General features: G+C 31.5%; 1 protein-coding gene across 3 annotated transcripts in view; it reads right to left on the bottom strand.

The window, feature by feature from the left end:
• Window positions 1–27,262, bottom strand: part of ADK (adenosine kinase) — a 450,870-nt gene that overhangs the window by 229,025 nt on the left and 194,583 nt on the right. For all 3 annotated transcript variants that reach the window (XM_039872158.1, XM_039872157.1, XM_039872159.1), the window contains exons 5-6: window positions 15,803–15,975; window positions 12,894–13,002 (exon numbers count right to left, since the gene is read on the bottom strand). In XM_039872158.1, coding sequence (XP_039728092.1) covers window positions 12,894–13,002; window positions 15,803–15,975 — 282 coding nt within the window. The remainder of the gene's footprint in view (window positions 1–12,893; window positions 13,003–15,802; window positions 15,976–27,262) is intronic.

The raw sequence follows: 27,262 nt of genomic DNA, 5'->3' as shown, positions 1-27,262 counted from the left end.
GAAATCCAGAATGGGCATTTTCTAATATGGAACTATAACTGGAATTATATTTCAATTTAATTCACTATTTACTGTTACAGAGGTTCTTGACCTAGACTCCAGAAATTAGCAAAATAATTTTTTGAAATCTATCAATGTCGAAAAACTATACGAAAATTTCATAAGTAAATAAATTTTTCTGGGAGGGTTCAAAACTGAGAAAAGATTAAAAACCACTACAGTATGCATATCAATGTACCTGAGAGATGCTAGTTGACATTCATAAGTAAAATTATATTTTAAAGATTCGATTTAGTTTATTTTAGCTGTCAAGTTAAATAAATGTTAACAAGAAGCTAAGTATCAATAAAAATAATTACTTTTTAAGAATGAATAATGGAATATATGATGCTCTTTTGCTTTCATTATATGTGTACTTTTCTGGAAAAAATGAACTAAAAACTTTGGTGGGTTATTCTATATTTTATTTGATTGTGACTGTTTCTGTAAAGTCCCTTAAACCTAGAAATAATGTAATAATGCAAGGTGATCTTAAATTCTTTCTACAATGAAGAAAGAAATACTCAGATAAACAAAATGACTAGTCAGGATTGGGAGGTTGAACAAAAATCAGATATTTGGGGCAAGGTTATTACAGGGGAAGATGCGAGTTACAGAGAAAAGTATTCAAGAAGTTATCACAATTAAAGGAAAACTTGTACTAGAAATCTGTACAGAGGACAAGAGAAATGTAATTTGGAAAAGCGGCAATTTATCTTTCTAACATCTTCAATTATTTAGGATTTGCTAATGTTCCTAATTTATATCAGGACAATATCAGTGAAAATAATAATATGAATATGTCCTGTAAGTCCAAAGGGTTCCCTATTGCTTCCAGAAGCTATTTCAAAGGGGTACAGAGAAAACACATGATAGACACAAGAGATTAGAGTCAAACGAGCCCTACTGCATAGCTGAGAAACCTGTATTTGTCTGAAATTAGGTAATAGCAAATATGGATGTATATCTACTTGCCTTAAGTAAGTACTAGAAAAGAAAAAAACTGTTTTCTCAGTTTTTCATCTACTTTACCAAATGCTTTAAAAAAAAAAAACAGACTTCATCCACTACATACCATTCACCCAAATCAGAAAAATAAACTGACATTTTAAAGAACTGACCCCAAAACATTATATCTAGAACAAATAAAACAAAAGCTTAAAAGACCCTCTTTAGAGAAAGTGTAAAAGAGAAATAGGTAACAGCAAGAAATCAAAAGATTTATGACTTCCACAACATATGTCAACAAATGTGAATTCATAATTTGTCTAATTAGAAACAATTATATCATTTGTAGCCATAATACCTGGATATCATTGAAACTACTATGAGATGTGGCTACAAGACTGAATCCAGGGGCCATGGAGAGTACAAAGTGTGTACAAAGTTTCCTTTTGTGGAAATGTGAATGGTCTAAAACTAGATTAGGGTGAAGGGTACAGAATTCTGTAAATATATTAACAATCATCGAATTATATAAACGGGTCACTTTTATGGCATATAAATTTCTCAATAAAGACGTCTTAAGAAGATTAAATCTAATTTTATTTATCTAGAAAGATAGAGAAAACAGAACAAATGGGTTAAACCATATTAACCTATAGAGATTCTATATTGTGTAACATAAATATGCTGGCAAACAGATAGACTTCTACAGATACTAGACTGTTTATGTCCGGTGTGTATACAATTTCAAAGATATGACAACTAGCATATAAAGATGTACACTGTCATCATAATATTTATAAATTTTTCCTCTCTTAATCATGTTTATTAAAGAGATTTGGTAAACAGTTCATTTCCCCAAACAATTGCTGATTGGTCTGAAATATATAAATAAAGTAAATGGAAGTGGAAATATCTCAGTAGATGGTTTGTTAATTCATTTGGAACTCTATATAAGGGCCTACTGTCTTAACAACTAAGTTCTATACATATGTTTATTTTCTTACCATTCTAAGGCAATTAGCACGTAGTGTGGTTTCCAACTTCACATAAAATTCCAAGCCTTCATTATAATGCCATAAGTCTAAAACACAAAAACTTCCAGTCTTTATCTTTAGAACTCAAAGCTTCTTTCACCAATACTATCTTACTCCTACTAGGTAAGCAAAAAGATAATTCTGTTTAACTAAAAAAAAACTTACTTTAATAGTCCACAGATTCCCCCTTTTTAGTAGAGTTTTACTTTTGATAGCTGCCAAAAAAAGAGACTTAAGAAAAATTATAGGAATATAGGAGTAAATTACCCGGCTTGGATAAAATAATACATCTATAAAAATCACAAAATATTAGTATCACTAAAAAATGATACTGTTAGATTTTAACCTGCCAAAAAAAAAATAATTCTAGACAAACTGGAAATGAATTCAAATAGAACTTCTATAATCATACTCTCATTTGAAAAATTTTCTAGCAAGAATAAAAAACTTGTCCCTACTGAGGAAGAAGAACAATAATCATTTGTATAATTTACTGAATATCAATATCATCTTGAAAAATTTTTAAATTAAAAATTAAACTCTAATGCTAATATTTAAGAAGTAACATAATTAAGTTTTTTTCTTGTATCTCTATATTATATCTGAGTTAAAGAAAGATGTCTTTTCCACATAATTTTGGGCTTTACTTGAAGGGATGTCAAATAGGCACACAAAAATCTAAACCCCTAAATGATGGTTTTGTATATACTAAGTGCCAGGAATTCTACACAAACATGAAATGCTCCAGATAGAAAAAAATTTATAAAACCACACATATTTCTTCTCATTATTTATAAATGTAATAGTTAAAGCCACCTGTAAGGACATTTTCAAAGGCTTAATAATTCATAGGTAATCCCTAATGAAGTCAATGAAGCAGTCCAGAACAGGATGATCCAAAACTTGAGCAAAAATGCAGGCACAAAGCCAAATGGTGATCACTCATTTGACCAATATAACGAGAGTTCCAATATATGTGTTCGAAAACTGCATTTAGAACACCGTTAAAATGAAAAGTCAGAAGTAGTTCAAACATGTTACCTCTTAATAATTTCAGAAGAATATTAGAAAAATTAATTAATAAATTCCAAATTTGCTTTAAATTCTATCTAAATGTTTTACAAACAACTGTGACATTATTAAAACAGTTGTCATTCACAAAATAGCTTACATTTTTAAAAAATCTATTAATTTACTTATTTTGACAAAGTATATTCATTATAATACAGCTTTCAAAAAGTTGAAAACCACGTATCATTTATTGTGGAATATAAACCTAAAAACAACAAATGAACAGGATAAACAAATAGAGACTCATGGACATGGCCAATAGACTAGTGGTTAACCTGGTCGGGGGTTGAGGGGGAGGTAGATGGGGTAAAAGGGGTCAAATATGTGGTGACAGAAAGAAATCTAACTAGGGTGGTGAACGAACACACAATGCAATATATGTATTCCTTACTGTTGAATTGTACACCTGAAACTTACTAGATTTGTTAACCAATGTCACCATAACACACACACACACACACACACACACACACACACACACAAAATACGGCTTTCAAAGGATGACATTACAAAGGCTTTTGCTGTGGTCTAATATGGTTTAAGGCAATGAGTTTAAGTAATTGTCCATATGTTATTAAAACTTCTTCAACTGTACAAACGAGGAGGTCTGGGCGGGTAGTAAATCTCAAATATATATATTAATACTTACCTTTCATTTCTTTTTACATTACTCCAATTTCTATTAGGTTATCGTTACAAGACAAATTCATTCACTTTCACTAAAACCTTTTAAAAATCTTTTCACGATAGAGCTTATCATACCAGATGATATATATTAAATTTTGAGCATTATCAAAATAATCTTTTATAATTTCTAATCGAGTTTTACATAAGCATATGTTTTAGTAAATATTGTCAAAAGGTAACCAAATTCTAAAAAAATAGCAATCATATCTCATGATACATTAATTCTAATTTGTTATTCAATGTTTTTGAAAACATTTCTAACATGTAAATTTCAAATATATGATTTGTTAGACTAGATTTCTTACAATTTACAACAACACCTCATTTTAAGGATTTTAATTATTGCTTTCAGATTACTGACAAAAATATTTAATTGTAACTGATTCTAAATAACAGTTCTACTAAGATAAACTATTATACATGGTGTCATTAAGAATTTTAATAGAAAACCGAACCAGGCCACAATATGAGACATGTAAAACCCAAATAGTTGTTACTGATTATTACTTGTTCTTTATACTCATATTTCTTTCCGAGTACGAACTCTATTCCTTTCCTCCAAGATTATACACTTCTCCAAATTATATTTCCTCTACTCACCTATAATCATACCTCCCTTTATCCCAGAAGCAAACATCAGTCACAGTTGAAAATCCTACCCTCATAAAAACCGTATATCCCAAAATGGTAAGATTCTAGACTGAAAAGAGATAAAAGCAGTCAGGATGGAGTTATAAAATAAATACAGGTAAAAAGATCTGTAATAAGCCACGAGAACTGGACAATTCACAGAGAGACGAAAATAGGCATAGGTGCCAAAGGAAAATTCAAACTCCAAGCCCCATATTCTCAGACAATTAATGACAAACTACGATTCACTATTCTACCATTTATAGTAATTAATTTTTACTCTTTAAAAAGGTGGTACACACGCAGCTAACTAAGTTTATGCAAAGTAAGTCACAAAGTACCAAAAGCTTTTGTTAAACCTACTTCTTAAATATCTGCTTAATCTCCAAAGTTTAAAATTCTCCCTATAATAAGCCTAAACTTGAAAGCTGATTTGTGCTTTATAGTATATTTGAAACTTGAAAACTTCTTCTCATAAAAAAAGTTATTAGAAATAATGCATAAATTTCTATGTGAAATCCTACTGTACTCACAAAGTAATGTAAAATACTATAAAGAGATGACTGAAAATATTAGAAAAAATGACTGCAACATTAGTAATTATACATAAATGAACAGCTATATATTAGCTGAAAACTTTAAAAATTATTTTTATGTGATAAAATGGGAGCATTAGATAATTTTAGAGAATCTAAAATACTACTTTGGAGAGTTATTGAGGTTGAATCAACCTTAAGACTAATTTCTCACCACACTTGGGATTTCTGCTATTACTTGATTATTCTCTACATACATTTATCAGTAATGGTTTTGGTCATTCAGATATTCTAATAGTTCAAGGAAGGAAAAATAAAATTTGGGTACAGGGAAAGACAGAACTAACTAGATTAACTGAGAACTAAATCTGCAGTTTAAAATAAATACCTTGTTCCAGGAAAAGTCAGTATACAACAATAGACAGACATAAATCATGGTTAAGTTAGTAACAGGTTCAAATTCAAAGAAAAAGTTAGGCAATTTTGCCAAAAAAGAGAGTCATCTAAAAATGGGAAAGGCAAAGTCAACCAAAGTATTTCCACTTCTAACCAAGATGGAATAAATGAGGAATGGATTTACACTCCCATCTTAAAAAACTATGAAAATAGAAAAAAAAAATGAAATAATAATATTCAGACAGTGGACAATAATCACAGGAGGAACAATATAAGGAGATCCCTATAATTACTCAAACTTACTCCCTGGAGAGTTTCCAGGCAGAGAGAACCTAAACAGAGTCTAGTAGTCTCCACTCAGTGAGACCAAGATGCCTAGCACATGCAAGGGTAGAATACTGAACAGAAGAGAGCTGCTTTGAACAAAGAGGTACAAAATGAGAATTCTGGAGATCTGCATGGGTCTTCAGCATATGTGCACTAGGAAACAACCCAAAGCGAAGGTAAGAAACAGGAATAAAAAAAAGTGATACAATTAGTATACAAGGACCTTAAAAAGTTGTTATAACTATATTTCATAAGTTAAATATGGCAAATGGCAACCTGCATATGTAAAGTAGACATGGCAGGAGTAAAAAAGGCCCATATCAAACTTCCAAAGATAAAAACTATGTCCAAGATTAAAAAAGAAAACACTGGATGAGTTTAATGGCAGATTAGACATTGCAATAGAAATGATTAGTAAATGTCAAGACATAGCAATAGTAATTATTTTTTTAAAAGGAGATAAAAAAATTGAAAAGAGCATCACTGAGTCATGGGAGAGCTTCAAATGGTGTGGAGTCCTCAGAGATGGATGGGGAAGGGCAGAGAAAATTTATTTACAGAAAAATTTCCAAACTGAATGAACCCCAATCACAAGAAAGATAAAGACATCTCCATCAAGGTACATCATTATAAAATTGCTTACTACCAGTAAATAAGAGAAAATCTTAAAAGCTGACAGAGGAAAAAAAGATATATTAGATAAGGAGGAACAATGATAAGAATGATAACAGACTTCCTCTCAAAAAACAATGCAAGGCAGAAGACAGTAAAGAAACAGGAACTAGATTTATCCTCCAGCCTGAAACAACAAAAACAAACAAAAACAGACAGGATGAGTGATACAATGGTTTTCCAGACAATGGACATCAAAAATGAAAAACAGTAATCTTTGAGAGCTAGTTAACCACCTAGAGGGGGCATAAACTTGAATTAGCTTACTGCCTTGAGAAAGTTCCAGGCTACAGCGCAAGAAGCAGGAACTGGAGTAGAGACCAGTGAACTGAGGAAATAAGAGATAAACCTAGGAAGACCAGAGTTGTAAGAGTTCAGAGGCTAGAAAACCAGAGCAGAGAAAGCTTTACCAAGGACTCTGAAATCTGCAGAGGGTTTCCCTTGAACATTACCAAATCAGAGCCTGGGAACCAACCATCATCTAAAAGTATTAGAGGGAAAAGGATCTGAAGGAATAGTACCTGGGGCACACGTATCTCTGAGAACAGTGTCTGATTCCACCATCTAGAGCAGAAAACCTAGAATTAACGGGTCATTTAATAGAATACAAGAAAGTCTTGCTTTGGTAGTAGGGAATATTTCATTTTAGACCAGGGTTTCTTAACCTTGGTTCTATGGACATTTTGTAATGGATAATCCTTTGTTGTGGGGTGGTGCCTCATGCATTGCAGGATACTTAGCAACATTCCTGTTCTATATCTACTAGTAGCAACCCTCAGTCATCACAATAAAAAATGTCTCCAGACTTTGCCAAATGTTCCTAAGGATCAAAATCGCCATTGCTACTGAATGAGCACCATCCTGGACTCACCTAACAAATCAAAAGAAAGATCCAAAAGCACCAAACTCATTCCAAGTAACATAATTCCATCTCAGAATAAATCTCAATTAGATTTATAATAATACAAAGATAACCTGCACTCAAAAAGTTTTGATAGCCAATGATTACTAGATATACAAAGAGGAGGCAAAATAGAATCCTTAATGAGGAAGATAACTACTCCAGACTACCCCGGAATTGACACAGATGTTAAAATTAACAAGAAAAGACATTAAAACAGTTCTTTTAATAGTATTTTATATGTCCGAAGTTAGGTAAAGACAGGAAGAAATAAAATATGTAAATCAATCTTCCAGATATGAAAAAAACAAATGAAATAAAAAATACACTGGATGGGATTAATGACAGGTTGGATATTAAAGAAGAAACTATTAGTAAACTAGAAGGCACAGCAAAAGACTATCAAAAATGAAACACACGGAGGAAAAAAATTCACAAAAATGAAAAAGGTGGTATCTCTGAGCTACAAGGCAACTTCAAGAGACATAATATGTGTGTAATTTGAGGCCCAAAAGGAATGTTGGGGCAGAAAACATATTTAAAGAAATAATGACTGAAAATATTGCAAACAAAATAAAAACTATAAACCCACAGCTCTAAGAAGCTAAACAAACCCTAATCATAAGAAATATGAAAAAAAATAATAAACTAAGGCACAGCATAACCAAACTGATCAAAATCACTAATAAATAGAAAATCTTAAAAGTAGCCAAGGTTGGAGGTGTCTGCCATGTTACATCTAGAGATGATGTACCAAGATGATGAACTCAAAGCTAACCATATCACTAATCACATTAAGTTGGAATGGTATAAATATCCCAATGACAAAAAAAAAAAAAAAAAAAAAAAAAAAAGGTCCTGTCAACTAATTTCTCAACAGAAACATTGCAGGCCAGAAGGGACTGGCAGGAAATATTCAAAGTGATGAGAAGTAAGGACTTAAACCAAGACTACTCTACAGAGCAAAGCTATCATTTAGAATCAAAGGACAGATAAAGAGCTTCTCAGACAAGAAGAAGATAAAGCTCATTAACGCCAAGTCAGTATTACAAAAAATGTTAAAAGGATTTCTTTAAGAAGAAGAAAAAAAAAATCAAAAATAGAAATAATAAAATGGCAATAACTACATATCTGGCAACAATTAGTTTACATGTAAATGAATTAAATGCTCCAATCAAAAGACATGGGATAGATGAATGGAGAAGAAAACAAATCCCATTACAAATGCTGCCTAAAAAGACTCGCTTCAGATCAATAGACACACACAGACTGAAAGTAAAGGGAAGGAAAAAGATAATTCATGAATATGAGGAGGGTGGGCAGGCAGGAGAAACTGGGTTATCAATACTCATATGAGACAAAATAGACTTTAAAACAAAGGCTATAACAAGAGACAAAGAAGGATCCAGTAATGTCATTTCTGGGTACTTATCCAAGAAACACAAAATAATACTTCAAAGGGACATGTGAATTCATACATTCATTGTAGCATTATTTACGACGGCCATGATAAGGAGGCAACCTAGGTGTCCATCAGTGGACAAATGGATAAAGAAGAGACAGTACATATATACAATGGTATTGCTCAGCCATAAAAAATATGAAGTCTTGCCATCTGCAACAACATAGATGGACCTAGAGGGTATTGTGCTGAGTGGAGTAAGTCAGACAGAGAAAGACAAATGTCATATGATTTCATTTATATGTGGAATCTAGAGAACAGGATAAACAAACAAACACAGAAACAAGCTTAAAGATACAGAGAGCATTTTAATGATTGCCGAATTGTGGCGTGGAAGGATGAGTAAAGGGGGAGGAGATTAAGAGATACAAATTGGTAGTTACAAAACAGTCATGGGGATGTAAAGTACAGCATGGGGAAAATAGTAATATTGTAATAACTATGTACGGCATCATATGGGTATTGAATTTACCAGGATGATCACTTCATAAGTTATACAAATGTCTAATCACTGTGTTGTATAATGTGTACCTGAAACTAATATAATATTGTATGTCAACTATAATTGAAAAAAATAAAACTAAACTAAAAAAGTACTTGAAAAGTCTGATAGCATTGCAATGAGGAGCATACAAATTCATAATGGTAGCAGAAGGAAGATCTCTGCAAAATCTCCACATTTAGAAAACAACACATTTCTAAATAACCTATGAGTCAAAGAAGAAAACAAAAAGTAGAAAGTACTACAAGCTGAATGAAAATAAAAATATGAAATATCAAAATTTGTGGGAGGAAGCCAAATCAATGCTTAGAGAAATTTATAGCACTAATCATCTATAGTAGAAATGAAGTGTCAAATCAATGAATTATTCTTCCACTTTAAGAAACAAAGAAAGCTGTAGGGAGGTGGGGAGATGGAGGGGTGGGGGCTGGGATTAGGGGAAGAAGGAAGAGAAGAGCAAAAGGAATCCAAAGTAAGCAGAAAAAAAAGAAACAACAACAAAAAAACACCAATAATAAAAATCACCTGGGCTTAGATTTCCCACAAAAAGTGCTACAAGACAATAAAACCGTGTCTATAGAATACTTTGTTTCACAAAATATTATACCAGACATGTTGTCTTTATATATATAAAAGCAACAAGAAGTAAATAAAAACTCAAGAAGAAAGAAGCTCTGAGTCCTTCCTTGGGGTAGAAATGCTTGATGATAAAATGCAGCCAATTAGGGGATAATTAAAATAAACAGTAAAAGAATAAGGGAAATGGAGTAAAGTACTTTGTAAGCATTTAAGTCATTTAAATGTAGAATTAAGACTGTAAGAATTATGATTATAGAACAGAATGCAAATGTTTAAACACCGAAAATGTAAAAATAAAATAAAAATTTAACTATGAAAAATCAAGAGGCAGGTTGAAACATTGAGTGCTAATTTTCTCATTTTTCATGGCACTTTGTCTAAAAAAGGAAATACATAGCTTAGAAAAATTAATGTCTCTTGATTTCCTAACCTTGTTCCTAAACCTATCTTAAATATCAGTCTTAAAGGGCTATTGTAAGAAATATCTCTTGTAAGAAAGATACGCCAATCTGATATTAAGGTGAAGAGTACCTAAGATTTTTATTTTCAATAATGTAATTATCTATCACATAACCGGTAATCCCTAATCACCTCCTAACAAGAAATTCGGTTGAAACGTGAAAAACTGAGTTTATATGCCATTAATGAGACACCTGCTATAAAGGTTAAAAAAAAAAGATGCTAACATTTTATTTAAACCAAAAAAGAACGTTGGTATATGCATACTCCATTTGTTTTCTTTTTTTAATTAGGAAAGATGTGAACTCTCCATTGTAAGCTCATTGTGTTATATGACAAAGAAAATGATTAAAGTTTTGAATTTTCTTAATGCTCATGACCATTACTAATTTATGGAATAATGGGAAGGGAAGAAGGATTGCTGAATGTGAGGATTTGGTTTATTTTACATAATGCAGATAGATGTATTAATTTTGGAAACTTATTGAATCAATATACTGAGTTGCTTCCTTAGATCAAGAACTTTTTGGAATTGAAGAGCGCCCAGAATTTCGACTTGTTAAACCTCAGAAGTTTATCATGATGATGTGAGAATATTGCTGACCTTATAGAACCTGAAAGTATAGAGGATTTGATAAAATAAGTATAAATATATCTATTCAACCTAAAATTCTGGTTTGAGCATATGCTAAGAAAAGACCAGACTGGATACTCTGTGCTCAAAGGGAATTAAAGATTTAAAAGAATTGTAGAATGTCTTTGTGGAAATAACATTACATTTCAGAAGAGATTTCACAGATTTTAATGAAAAAAATTATGCCCTTGTTGTTAGCAAAATAAACATTTGTTGAGCGTCCACCAAGAATAACAGAATCCCAGGTATCCAATATGAATCTATTTTCAGAACTATTTTAAAATAGCCAAACTCTGAGCAAACTGTAGATTTACATAGCAATGTAAAAGAGCATTCTTTTTTTTATATAATTGCTGAAATAGCAGCTAAGAGCTAACAGCTATCATCAGAGACATCAACAAGAATCCATTTTGATATTTGTTTCTGGCTGAATATACTACACAAGTTTCAACAAATAATCAAATTTTCTTTATTAATTTGACCAAAACTAATCACTTCACACTTTATACAAAATGGCACTTGTATAGTTAATATTCCTATAAAAATTCCATTCACCCAAAGTTGGCTAGATGTGTTATATGGCACATAATTGTTAAAACTATGAGTTGTTTGCAAGTTGGGTCTATGCTGCTATAAAAATTCCATTCACCCAAATTTGGCTAAATAGGTTACATGTGCATAACTGTTAAAACTATGACTTGTTTCTAAGTTAGTTTATAATTCAGGGTCCAATTACTACTATACATTGAAATACACAGAATTGTAACAGTTAAAAATACTTTTCCATCATAATATATTGTCACCTTTCATAGTCAATATAAATAACATAAATAATGCAAAAATTAAGCCATGTGCTCTTTGAAAATCAGACTTTCAATGTAAGATGGTTTAGAATAGTACAAAAAGCACCACGCTACAAAAACATGCTACCATGGTATTAACTGAAAAAAAAAAAAAAGACCATTTTGAGAAATAAAATAAAATAGAAGATAATTGAGAGAAAAACTTTTAATTTTTGCAATGTTTTCTCACATACGGGCAGAACGTGTAGGTAACATGTCTTTCCTCTATATAATCCTCTCAATGTAAGCATTTATGACAGTTATAAAAAAGTGTAGGGTTTGCTATACAGAGGAATCAATAACAACCTTGTAAAGCCTACAGCAGTGCACATAAACATGCTGTAGGAGACATTAACACCAGGCTGCAAGAAATAATTATATTTTCAATAAGCATGTTCTTACTAGGTAATCAATTTTTTACACGTCTTAACAGCTATTTCACAGCTCAGGTAGTGAATGGCAGCAGCTGTTATATCAAAACCATATATTATATGCATATGAGGGGCTTTTGATTTTTTCATAGGTATCTACTTATTTGTGATTAGCCACATTTAACTCATATTAAATAAAAACAAGGTATTCATGGTGTGGTTAATTCAGGAGGATTTTTAGTACAGTCTTATTTTAGAAATAAATTCTTAACCAATTATTTTTATGCCAAAAGATTTAATAATTCAAATTACATGCTGCTCTTATTCCCAGATTTATGAGATTTGTCACGATCAATGTTTCTGAAATATTAAATTAAAAGGTGTCACGGTAATTACTATGGAATAAATAGCAACTAGGATTTTTTAGGCAAATAAGCTCAAATTGTTTACAGTAAATATTTAATACTACTAATATTTTCCCACACAAGTAGCCTAACAATATAAAATATAAATTTGCAGAATTACTTCAAAAGATCTTAAGAAACTGATTTAATACAGAATTCGATACTTGGTTAACAAATTATGCATAATGTATCCAAAAAGAGGTAGATTTGAAAGTAATACAAATTATGTTTCCATAAATGATCATATTTCTCTTCTGTATTTGTAATAGTGAACCTAACATATGCTTTGAGATGTGTAAATAATTTGCAGCATAAAAGACAATTATTTAAAAATTTATATCAGCAAACAACTATAATTTATAAATATACACAAGAAATTTGAATTAGGTAAATACTTACTGCTATATAATAAACTCTTGCTTTTTCTACCAACATCCAGTTTTTCTCCATATCAAGGTGTTTTTCTTTTTTATAACAATTGGCAGCTGCAAGATTAGCTACAAGGGACCTAAAACAACAACGAAAAGCAAGTAGGTTTTTTTTGTGTAAACAGTTTGTTCCTTTTGCTGCAAACTTGCCAGGTATTTCTATACAGTTAATTAACAAACTTTTTACATTTTTAATTCTTAAAAACTACTGTATATTGATTTTAATAATGTATATAAAATTTTGTTTTGAGAACTTTTGAGACTTCTATGTTGCCTTTGAAATAAAGAGATGTTAATCCTTGTTCTAAATGCCACCCAGTATTTTGAGCAAGTGGCATTTAAGTTTCCTTTTGATACTTAAATAAGATTATCTACTTTCTACATTTTAATAGTTCAAAATGCAGTTAAGAAATAAAAGCTACAATGCCATCACATAAAAAATATGCAAATAAAAACAGTTTTTAAGTATCAACATACTATGTATTTATTATTATTACTTGACTTTAAAAGTCAAGTACAAGATTAATTTTACAAAACATACATATAAATATAGACCATATTTACTATGTGAAATTAATTTACAAAGCATTATATTTTAATGTGTATATTTTAATAAATTTTATACTTATATATGTCTAATAAATCAAGCTATTGAAGTAAAAAAAATAAAAATTTAAAAAATTTAAAAAAATAAAATCTTGCTACAAGTACCACATAGAGCTTTTTGTTATTGCCTAGTGATTAAACTTAATAAAATAATCATTTACATTATATACAAATTAATAAAAATTTGCCCTCCTCATTCTGACTCAGAAGTTAAAAAACTTGACAATTTTTCATTTTTGTAATCGATGGTAACAGTTATGGTTAAAAAAATCCAAATATATCATCTCATCACTTGAGATTGTGGTACTGTGATTGGTTCCTCTGTTAAGAAAAGAATAAATTGATTCTCTTCCAAAACATATTTCTACTCATCCACATGCCAGTTGACTACAGAAGATACATCTGTTTATGTTCAATTAAACAAATGAAGAGTAATGTGCATCAATATATGCATATGCCAATAACTATATTCTAAAGTTAAGAATAATTAGTCCTAATTTATAAAAAATATTTTAGTAATCATGACTAGCAAAATTTTGATAAAGTAAAAGCAAACACTTCTGGTACCAGCTACTAAACTCTATTTTAATAATAAAACTACTCTTTGATAGGAAACTACATAGTTTCTAAAAACAAAAACAAAAAAAAAACCCCCACGAGTATTCTTACTATCCAAATGTATTTGGGTCAGAATTTAGAGAATGAGAAGATAGATTAAGAATAATATTGCATTATCTAAACTCTTTGATTCCTGAGTTTTGGATAGTGGTACTGAGTTACCAGTCCTCTCTAAAACAATTTATCCAAATCTATTAGGTTCTACAGTTTGGATAATGAATTAGATATAGAGGGTTTCCCCATGTTTCTGATTTCCAGTATCATTTCAACAATATTGATCATCATAACCATAAAATTAGTATATAAATTAAGCTGTTGACATCTAGAGGACCTAATATTATAATAACTGCTCTTTAAAATAGCAATTTAGCATACAAAAATAACCTGTCAATTTTACTCTAGCTTGAGTGGTGTCAGAGGTAAAACTCACCTTTTCTCTCTAATGGGAAAACTTTGCACCTGAATATTAATGTTGGTGTTAGAGAAGCTGAAAAGGGGAAAGGTCTAAATAAGTAAATTTCAAATATGTGTGAACAATGGATGGTTTTATTTATTGAAGCCTTAAAATCGTAACATGTTCCTACACCCAAAAAATAAAGTTACAAGACAGGTTTAAAAGGTTTTGGCATTCTAATTATTTTTGAAAGTTGTATTTTAGTTATTTGATGACTACTGCCCAGAGTAGTGTCAAGTCCTTAACATATGTTTGCTGGAAGTCAAAGAGTGAGCAAAAATGAAAGAGGTTAGAAAGGAGAATGGAACAAGGGCGAGAGAAGGGAAGAAATAAAAGAAGAAAATTAGGCAATAAAAAAGGAGGGAATGGAAGGGAGAAGGGGAATGGAGGAAGACTAAATATTTCTAGCTGTAATGAATGTAAAATTCCTAGTGAATTACTATTTAAACAAGGCTCATCTTTGGCGATTCTAACAATATAACGGCTAGAAAAGTTAGGTTGTTTTTTTCCCTTGCAAAGGAGGAAAAAGCCTATGCTGATGAGCAATATGGTAATAATGCTGTTAGCAATGTATGAAGGTGCTGAAGAAGAAATTCATGTAGCTGCAAAAGGCACAAATACAACCAATCAATGCATTGAGGGCCCTGAGAGATATAGTCAAAGTTCATATAAAGAAGAATTTTTAAAAAGTAAAACTATGTAAAAATGTAATGGGTTGTTCCTTGATTGGTGCATTATCCATGACTGAAGTTGTTTCATATGGATGAATGACTATTTGCCAGAAATGCTTTAGATGACTTAATTCCTATGAGACTGGATAAAATGTAATATTTTATATATATATTAAAAAATACATATATTCCAATCTCAGGATACAATGAAAAGAATATTTCTTTCTAATCCCAGTTCGGAAGAAACTAGCTATAAGACACTGAATAAAATGTTTTCCTTTTCTGACCCTAATTATAAAAAGAGAGACTAGATCGGATAATCTCAAAATTATCATTCCATTATGCCTGATGCAGACAACAGGTTCAACAAAGGCCATTAAAAAAAAAGGAAAAAAGATAAAAGGAAGAAGAGTTTTTTAAATATTAAAAGCAATTATAAACATAAGATCTAAATCCAAAATCATATTGGTTTCAGATTTTACCACTGTTTAAACAGCCAATTAGTACAGGCTTCCCCGGAATTACACTGACCTGTTGTCACCAGTGATGCATGCGGCACAAGTTCCTGTTGGTTGCTCATTCTGCTCATAGTAATGAGCATCCACATGGGCTTCGGCAGCTTTTTTCTTCAGGATCTCCCCAAATTTATCTATCCCAATGCATCCAAAAAATGTTGCTGCTTTGTGTGGCTGCTGAATCATCCACTTTAAAACAGAAACATAAATAATTTCAGTAGGTCAGAAAAATGGTACACATAGTTCAGTATTCTGCCATAGACAGAGGCATACAAGGGATACTTTGTTAGAAGCTGTGGCTGTTATGAATGGAATTCTAATCCTGTACTACTACTTATGATAACAAATTTCCTATAACAACCACATAAAACCTTATTATACTATTTTTGGGGAAAGAAATAGAGCATAGTAGTTAAGAACTCAGAATTTAAAGTCAAATAGACCTTAGGTCAATGGTGGCTTGATACAGAAAAAATAATAGTGAGTTTCAATAGAAGTACCGTAGCAATGTCATTAAAAGCCAAGAATCTATACTGAAGACTGTCTGGGTTCCAATCTTGCCTCTGCCACTTATTTGCTGTATGAGAAAGAATATGTTACTTAACATTTCTATGCCTCATTTACTTCATCTGTAAATAAATACACCTCATAAGGTTATTGAGGATTAAATAATTTAAGTTAATTTAAATGTATTAATGAGCCTACTACCCTGCACATAGTAAATGATATATATTAGCTATAGTTGTCACTATTATTGTCATACTTGCGGTAATTCGTATATAAACCAAGCTAAAGTATGTTCATGTGTAATAAGTTATTTTTTAAAATTCAGAAAGTGTTAAAAATTCTAATTCTAGTATCTTATCTTTTCATTAGTCTTATAAACTTTAATTCCTTCGCTATATAGTGAATTTTTTAAATGCATACTTTTCACTGATGTGAAATGTTATCTTTCATAATTAGCTCAAATTGTTAAGGTTTCTAATTAGCTATTCTAAAGCCACCATTTATTCTGTTTCTAATATCTAGAGTTAAAATAATATTCAATATATACAAAGTCAAAATACATCAAAATCTTATCACATTCTCAAATATTTGTTGTATAAAAAAATGCATGTATATTTGTGAGTTAAAGGAATGATGAGAGAAACAAAAGGTAGCACAGAGAAAACTGTAAGTTTAATATTCAATAACTATATGATGATGTAGCAATCCTACTCCCAGGGATTTATCTTGAAGATACGTGTTTACAAATATAAAACAACATATGGATAGGTATTCTTTGAGACATTACTTATGAGACCAAAATGTTGGAAACAACCTAAATATCCATCCATATAAGACTATTGAATAAACTATGCTGAAGCCATTCAACGGAATACCACAAAGCAATTTAAAAAAAAAAGAAAAAAGAAAAAAGAACAAGGAAAAGCTGTATGGAATAATTCACTAACCTGCAGTAATTGCCAGGATATTTTGAGAAGTTGAAAAAAAAAAAAAGAGCAGGGTTCAAAAGTGTGTATGTGTATGCTTTAAGAAAATAAAGTATCTTCATAGGTTTTTGTGGGACCATGAATTGTTACAATCTGTATTAGGAACGAATTGCCCATATTTAGAAAAATGTAATTGGTATCTTCTGACAGAAATCCCACTATCTGTGAATTTATCCTATATTGCACTTGTGTGCAAATGTGTGTTATTTAAGAATATTAATTGCCACCTCATGAGAGCAAAAGATTATAAACTGAATGGTGATCAATACAGACTCATTACCTCAAAGATCGATCTAGTCGACCTATACCAAGGAATACTATGTGCTTTAAGGATATGATCGCAAAAAAATTAGTGCCGACAGCACTGTAGGGTATGCTACCATTACTGTAAAGTAATTATAGTAATAATGATTACTATATATAAAATGTATGCTTGTATATGAAAAAAATATCACTGAAAGTGTAAAAAAAGAACATACATCATTTTAGTATATACACATATTCTTTTAGAATTTATATACAGTTTTAAATCTGTTTAATTTGTTTAAAAAATACAGAAAGAATAAACCAGAAACTAAAGAAAATGGTTTTCTATGAAAGTGGGTGGTAGGGTACGGAAAAAAGGAGTAGGGATAGAAGAAAGACTTCTCTGAATATAATACTTCACATAAAATTGACTTTTGAAACATTAAAAGTTTACATTTTTGAAAATGATATTCAATTTAAATTTCAATTTCGATTAGAAAAAAATGATAAGGTTGAATTCAATAAAATAAACGAGTTAAATACCACATAATCACATAGAAAAACACAAATAACTTTTTAAAATACTTTAACTTTTCAACATACTAATATAAGGAAAAACAAAAAACAAAAAATCTTAAACTTTAATAGTAAGTATAATGTTGGTAATGCTATTGGTAAAACTATTTGGCATGTATTGTAGGATAGAGCAAATGAATGTAAAGTTGATGCCGTTAGGAAGCAAACCTGCCCTGTAGAAGGGCAATGTAAATATGGAACGGGGCAAGAGAAGAAGGTTCCAAGCAAGAAATCTGAGAGACAGCATATTAAACAAATAATTTAACTTAGCATCATCAATAAAGCAAGAAACTAACATTATATACCTCTTGCTGTGATGCAATGAAAAATATACAGTATCATTTATGTAGCATTTGAGCCAAAAATGTTTAACCTGAATCTAATCATGAGGACACAATCAGGTAAATCCAGATTATGGCACATTTTATAAGCAACTGGCTTGGACTCTTAAAAGAAGGAAATGCCCAGAAAGACATCATCTGTCCTCTAAAAAAGGTGGGAGAAAGGACTGTTACAGATCAAAGTACATTAAAGAAATATGACAAATACATGCAATTTGTAATCCTTACTGAGTCCTTAATTGAGAATTAACTCAAACAGCTATAAAAGATACTATTAGATTAACTGCCGAAATTGTAATACTACCTATTACATATCAGAAAATAGTATTGTAGCAATTCTAACAGGAGGTAAATAATTCAAAATGGTTTAGGGATCTACATAAATGTGTGTGTGTATGTATATGTATATATAAAGAAAAAGAAAGCAAATGTGCTTAAATTTTAACAATTGGTAGATCCATGTGAAGGATATAAAGAAATTCATTTTACTATTCTTTTCTTTAAGTTATAAAATTTTCAAAATTAAAGAGTACACCAATAATATTGCAACTAAATCAATCATTCTGTTTAAAGAATAACAATATTTTAAATGAATTTATTCAGTCTTTAATATTATCAATCCATTTATTAAATAAGTAAATCACATGAAGCAGGCAATATCTTGAAATGCATCTATATCAATGCCTAATAGATTTTAAATACTTTAAACCAGACTTAGGGAAAGTACAAATTCAACAGTCAAGAATATGTGTTAGTCTATACATTACTTTTATTCATGTAGAAAGCATGGTTAAATGATCGACCATGTCTGTTTTATGTAGTAAAATACAAAATCATCAACAACAAATTTCACTATGATTTTTAAAATAACAATATGCCATCAAACTAATAGGAAACTTCATTCAGTAAAAATGAAGTCATAATGTAATTCAGCCTAATTATAACAAAAATTGACATGTTCAAACTATAGTCTGAAAAAGGGACTATATCAACTCACTACCAGGCTTAAATCTGATTTATAACACTTCTACAATCAGGATTTAAATGAAGTAAAATGCTTCCCATTACAAATCAATATTACTTAAACCTGTAACACAAAAATGGACAAACAATAGAAATATTCAGGTTTCGTTATATATAATTCCACTATTAAATATTTCATCATAGGAAACTAACTTTCTGGCTATTTCTGATATCAGCACATCAGGACACTGCCAAAATGTGAGAACTTTACTCTTGATCAGTGATTTCCACTCAAAAGTTAGTCTGCATAAATGAGAGTTTTTAGTAAGCCAAAGTAGACACACAAAAGAAATAGAAGCCATGTTTACTTCTTCAAAGAATTTAATAACCTAGTAAGTAAAGATGTTATAACCAAGAACGTTGAAATAGATTAAAAATATATTATATATATTAATGTGCTAAGTTTATATATTAATGTGCTAAGAGTTCTGTTAAAATTTTAGTACATCTCTAATGTTAATCTTGAACACAATGTGTTATCAACATCTAACAAATCTATTTCCTACCATTCTGACATCCAGTTAATAGACATTTACTGCATGTCCACTAGATGATAAAAAGATGAAATTGACAGTGGCCCTAAATACGAAGTCACAACCACAACATTTTCAGATTTTCCATTGCCCCAGTCCCTCTTTGTTTATATATGAAGAGTACATCCTTAAACATCTATCTTTAACTTCTACTTTAGTCCTAAGGGAGTAGCAGGGTACAGAATTGCCCCTGTGCTGTGAATAACTAGAAAACAAAACCAAAAGGAAACAACTACAGAATTTTCAGACACTGGACATCAGGCAGGGCAGGACTGTGATCTCTGATAGAAAAGAAAACAAGGTGAACCCTGACATCATGCAGGCTTTCTGCCAGGAGGCAATTTCCAGACTATGATGCAGAGAGGAAGAAGCCAAACAGACTCTGGCATTCTCTCTGAAATGGGGAAACAGAGATGAACCAAAATCCATATACAGTAATTCTTGAAGCTTTGTCTAGATACCAATCTCTGCATGTTTAAAGAATATATGAGATCATAAGGAATCCACATAAATGCTCTAGGAATAAAAAGTGAGTTTATCAGGGTCTCAGGATTCAAGATCGACACATACAAATCTAATGTAATTCTACATATTATCAAGAATGGTCGAAAATTAAAATTAAGAAAATCATGTCACTCTCAATAGTATGGAAAAATAAAACATATCCGGACATATTTAAGAAAACATGTAAAACCTATTCACAGAACACTACAGAAGTCTGTTGAGGAAAAATAACCTATATAAATGGAGAGCTATACTATCTGCGTGGGTTAGAAAATTCAATATTCTTAAGACAGCAATTCTCCCCAAATTGATTCATAGATTTACTGCAACTCCCATAGAAATCTCAATAGGATTTCTAAAAGTTGATCCTATAATCAACAGTAAAAGGAAAACGAACTAGACTAGCCAAAGGTTAGGAGGTATGTCAGTGTTATGGAAACCAACATTGCTAAACCCCAATTCCTTCAAATATAATGTTGATAATATAACCAACGATCTTGTAAGCATGTCTGAAAAATTAGAAACAGACTAACCATAATGCATTTTAGATCAGTTAATAAGACCTATTATAATTGGGTCACTTTTATATGGAGAATAAAAGAGCTCGCACTATATTCCAAGTAACTACACCTAACAGGAGAACAAGAAAGCCACAGTTATAATTAGTTAACTTTAAATAAATATTGTTGAATTCAATTTTAAAAGTAATAGTAAAGGCAGAATGCCACCAGGAAACACTAAGGAGGGAGACTAACTGTAGCCAAGGGGATCAGAAAAGGCTTCCAGAGATGGGTGACATTATCAACTAGTCTTCGAAGGATGGGTGTAATTTCCAAAAATGGTTATAAACTGTAAAGAAAGTAGAGGCACAGAACACATGCCTCTTCTTGTCTTGGGAATTTTGTCATGGTGTTCCTAAAGTAAAAGATATTCTATTTAAGTAGCTAGTTTCAAACATTTAATAAATATTTATTTCCTAATAATTTAGGAAATCCTCAAATCTTGGAATCAGACTGGTCACCACCACTCTCATTTCCTGTGTCACACTGATTTTTGTGCATTACTTTTTTTTTTCAATCAGAGAAACCACCAAAACTCCAGTATATTTTCCAAAGTATATGATATCACCAAAAGGAATGTAGCAATCTAATGTTAAAATGGAAATATCTGGAGCTGGTGGTTCGTGCTGTATCTACCTAATAGATGTCACTGTTTCCCTAGAAAATTTAAAATAACCTGCAGAATTAGTGTGGGTTTGCTGCAGCCCCAAGGTGTCTTAGCACACGATTTGGGAAATAAAGGAATATAGTGTTAACAAAAACAATGAAAAAAAGAAATAAAGGACTACTAGGAGTGTAATGACAAAGCACTATGTGGGAGGAGAGATTAATGCAAAAAGTAGATCCAGGCCAGATCATTACATGCCACTTTACTAAGTTTAGGCAACATTCTGTAGGTAGAAGGGTACAAATGAGGGTTTTTGAGCAAAGGAGTGAGATGATAAGAGATGATGCCTCATTAAGGAATGAGGAGAAAATTTATAACTGAATTTAAATAGAGGCTGAATAAATGACATATTAAGTTTCACATCAAGAGTCTTGAACAACACATGGAATGATTTCCATTAATATTAACTTCACCTTCCACATGAATTTCCTCTTTGTCACCTAAATGTAATATTTAGAACTATATAAATTACAACAATGCTCAAGAGTCAGTCACTTCTAAAGTAATGTTATATTTTTTAAATTCAATTCATAACAGAATGATAAAGAATGATTCTCAGATACTAAATAAAATAGTTGCAAGATAAGCCAAACATAAAAAATTTTATACCAGAAAACTCAATGAGGCATTTCAGGAAAACTGTAAAGCACAACTAAAAGAAATTAAATGTCAAAAGTGGGCAATAACAGCAACAAGCAGATTGCAAAGGGTGATGAGGAAATCAAAACTGAAGTAGTGGTTAGGAAAACAGCATATATTACATAATTAAAAGGACTGATTCTCTCAGAGGATTGCTATGCTACCAAGTAAGACAGAGTGAAACACAAAATTTTCATAAATATTAAGAATCCATTTTCCCTCAGTAACTACTATGTTATGCTCCTTTCCTGCCCAAACTGATCCATTTTCCTTGTTGGCAAGCACCCTATTAAAAAAGACTGATTCCCAATAATCTTGTTATTACCTCAACAATGGTTGTTTTGTTATTTTTGTTATTAAATACCTGTGAACGTCTTTCTCAGAAGAAATTTTGGAAAACTTTGGCCTAGTAGTAAAAAAAAGATAAACTTTGACTCAGATATATATAGCTCATCTAGTCCTGGGATGGAGTATGTAATTTACCATTATTGGAGTATGTAATTTACCATTATATGTCTTGCAGAATTATTGTGAGAATTGAATAAAATAAAGTAAGCAGTGCCTGTTAAAGAGTACTGATGATGATAATAGGACACTGAGATATGATAAAATAATTTTTAGTCTAACTTCATTCAACTCATTCCATAAATATTTTTTGATCACCTCCCATTTGTTGGACATTATTGTAGTAAATAATGGATAAAGCAGCATTTCTCTATCTCTTTTGTCAGCTTCTTTTCTTCTCCTTATCCCTTAGTGTACCACAGGCCTGGATCCAAGGATTACCTGCTCTTCTCACCCTATACAATTCTTCTCAATCTAATCTAATATACTCCCATGGTTTCAATTACCATCTATACACTGAAATTGCTCACCTCTAGTTTTAGTTCAGACCTGTCTCCAGATAACTAAAATCTAATATCTAAATGCCTAGGAGCCCTATTTTACCTACCAGAGCTACCATTTCTACTTCTATCTCCACTGCTACCACTTCGGTACATTCCACCACCTCCTCTCAATTAGACTATTGCAAAAGCTTCTTTAATTTATTTTCTCTCTTTTTTTTTTTTTTTTTTGGTTAGAAACAGAAAGATATTCATGTTCGCAGGTTGGAAGAATCAGCTTAGTTAAAATGGTCATATTACCCAAAGTAATATACAGATTCAGTGCAATCCCCATCAAAATTTCAATGGTGTTTTTTTAAAGAAAGAGAACAAAAAATCATCAGCTTTGGTTAGAATCACGAAAGACTCTGAATAGCCAAAGCAATCCTGAGAAAAATGAACAAGGCTGGAGGTATCACACTGCTTGACTTCAAATTATACTACAATGTGACAAGGATTAAAACAACATGATATTGGCAGAAAAACAGACACACAGATCAATGGAACAGAACTGAGAGAACAGAAATAAATCCAAATGCATATTGGCAAATAATTTTTAAAAAGGAACCAAAAATATACAATAGAGAAAAGAAAGCCTCTTCAATAAATGGTGCTGGGAGAATTAGAAGGAAGCATGCAAAAAAGAAAAGAAAAAAAAAAAGAAACTAGACTGCTATCTGTCACCATTCATCCAAGTTACCTCAAAAGATCTAAATATATAAGATCCGAAACAATAAATTGCATAGAAAGCATAGGTGCTAAACTCATGGACCTTGGATTTAAAGAGGATTTTATGAATTTGACCTCAAAGGCAAGGGAAGTAAAAGCAAAAATAAATGAATGGGACTATATCAAACTAAAAAGCTTTTGTACAGCAAAGAAACCATCGACAAAACAAAAAGGCAACCAACTGAATGGAAGAAGATATTTGCAAACAATGCCTCCAATAAAGGGCTAATATCTAAAATATATAAAGAACTCATACAACGCAACAATAAAAACAAGCCAATTAAAAAATGGACAGGGGACCTAAACACACACTTATCTCAAGAAGACATACAAACAACCAACAGACATATGAGAAGATGCTCAACTTCACTAGCTATTAGTAAAATGCAGATCAACAACATAATGAGATATCACCTCATACCTATTAGAATGGCTACTATCAAACGGACAAATAATAAATAACAAGTGTTGGAGAGGTTGTGGAGAAAAAGCAACCCTCATACACTGCTGGTGGGAATGTCAACTGGTTACAGCCACTATGGAAAAAGAGTATGGATGTTCCTCAAAACATTAAGAATAGAATTACAATATGACCCAGCAATGCCTCTTCTGGGTATCTATTCTCAAAATTTGGAAACATTTACCTATAAAGATATATGCACCCCAATGTTCACTGCAGCAATATTCACAGTGGCCGAGACATAGAAACAACCAAAGTGCCCTTCAATAGATAACTGGATACAGGAGACGTGATACACATATACAATGGAATATTACTCAGCCATAAGAAAAGATTAAATACTGACATTAGCGACACTACGGATGGATCTTGAGATTATTATGCTAAGCAACGTGAGTCAGACAAAAAAGTTGAGAACCGTATGATCTCACTCATTTGTGGGATATAAAACTGAAAGCAACAAAATAAACAAGACAAACAAAAACTCACAGACATAGAAAACAGTTTTGCGGTTACCAGAGGGAAAGGGGTGGGGGAGATAGATAAGGATACAAAGGGTCAAATATATGGTGATGGAAGGAGATTTGACTTTGGGTGGTGAACACACAATGCAATATACATATGATGTATTATTGAATCATACATTTGAAACCTACAATTTTATTAACAAATGTCACCCTGATAAATCTAATTTTTAAATTTAAAAAAAACTTTTTGTCGTTGAAACATTCATACACCATAAAATTTACCACTTTAAAATGACAAGTCAGTTGTTCCCCGTATATTCACAAGGTTGTGCAACCATCACCATTGTCTAATGCCAGAACATTTCATCACCCCCCAAAAAAGCCTGTGTCATTTAGTAATCATACCCCGTTCTTCCCCCTCTTACTACCGTACTCTACAACCATTTGCAAAAGCTTCAACTCATCTCCCTGCCTTCAGTTGTTTCCCTCCAATCCACAGCAGTTTGAGTGATCTTTCAAAAATGTTCTTTAATAGCAACACATTTCTCTTAAAGTTAAAACGTAACTTTATGATTGAACCATCAATTGTGGTTCATCCTATGGTAGTCACTCTCCTGATGCAAAGTTCCAGTACACTGAATACCTTATTCCATTCATATTCTGTCTTATGTTTTTTCTAGCTTCCTAGTTAGGGTTTAGAACTGACTTTCTTGGGTAAGCTTTTTATGAACGCTAGAGTATATGCCCATGTTTTATGTTGCAAGAGCGAAGTGTATCAATCCCATTATAAAATTAAATTAATTCCACTTAATTGTAATTTACTATTCAACACGCTGTTCCTGGCTTCTTTGAAAGAGCTATAGGGTACATTCTACATCAGAAGAATGCTTGCCAAATTCTATGTATTTAAATAAAAATTTGTCAATTAAATGAATAAACAAGAAAGCCATATTCCTTTCTTTGTAACACAGTTTAGGGTTATATAAAAATTACAGATAAAAGTATATTATTATTTATTATGACATACACACACACAGACACACACATATGGAGAGTGCATGCACACTAGTGCAGCACATGGAAGTAGCAACTATGTTAGACTTTGGGGGGCGTCCAAAGCAAATTTTCTAGGGAAATACACAAAACTATGTCCATGCCGAAACTTATAGAAATCAAGGGATATGGTGGGTCTTGTGTGGGATAGTCAATTTTCAGAAGAAAAAGGATGACGAAGGGGCTAGGAAACAAAAAAGAGACTACTGGAATTAGAGAACTAAAAGTAAATTCAGTATTCCAAAAAGGATTTCGGTACCTCACAAATGCAATGAATGAAGATTAATAAGAAAAGTTCTTAGAATAACAGTGCGATAATCTTTCTTAAATCTGTATTCTAAAGATATAGTATTTTCTAAGGCACAAAATAAATGCCTTAGAAAATATTCCACTTGGAGATATCATTAATAATATAACCATTAATCCCGGTTAAAGGTTTAATATAGGACTTGGCAAAGGTTAGCATATATTAACTATTATTATTTAGTTACTACTATTGTAATTATTCCATGGGTATCAATAACACTATGTTATTGTTATTTCTAAGGCAAACTGTTAAATATTTAGAATAATAAGAGGGAGTTTGAATTTTATTTTGTAAGGAGATTTATAGACTGCCTAAGATCCACGGGTCCCTATCAGAGCAAAAAAGGTATGTGTGGGAGGAAGGGAGGAATCCCTGAACTCCCTGAAATTACAAGGAAATGCTGATGTATTTTTCAGAGGAGAAGATTCACAAATTTCATCAGATTCCTCAAAGGCACTAGGCCGCCCACACCAAAAGGGTAGGGGCAGGAGAAAGGTATAGGGAGAATATAGCTATAGCCAGGAAGGAAGCCTTTTTCCTTTTTAAGCGGAAGAGTAGCAGGTTATAGCATTGTACCAAATTAACCAAGAAAACCACTTAATCCAAAGTTATTTATCCAAATTAAAAAACATTGTGTGTGTTTTTAAAAACAACTTATCTGAAATTGTTACTCAATTAATTTCTTTAACTATCAAAAATAAGTAGCCTAGATTTCCAAAAGTCTCCAAAACTAGGTGATAAAAAATAGCATAGTACCTGAATATGCTATAATAATAGGTTTCAGGTTTTAACTCAATCTGACTTACACCAGAAGCCGTACGGAACAAGATTTCCATCAAATGGATAGTATATATATACATCTATGTTCTTCCAAGATTTGAAAAAAATCATGCCTGCTTTGACTTTTAGGTTACGCACAAAGAAGCCTTTCTTTTAGGTTAGAATAAAAAGAGGTCTCTTAAGTAGAAATCAGATCTTTAAAAAAAAAAAAAAA

The sequence above is a fragment of the Pteropus medius genome, unplaced genomic scaffold (genome assembly GCF_902729225.1).
Source record: "Pteropus medius unplaced genomic scaffold, Ma_sr-lr_union100, whole genome shotgun sequence".
Classification (NCBI taxonomy): Eukaryota; Metazoa; Chordata; class Mammalia; order Chiroptera; family Pteropodidae; genus Pteropus; species Pteropus medius.
The sequence above is the reverse complement of the archived record's forward strand: the minus strand, read 5'-3'. Positions and strand labels throughout refer to the sequence as shown.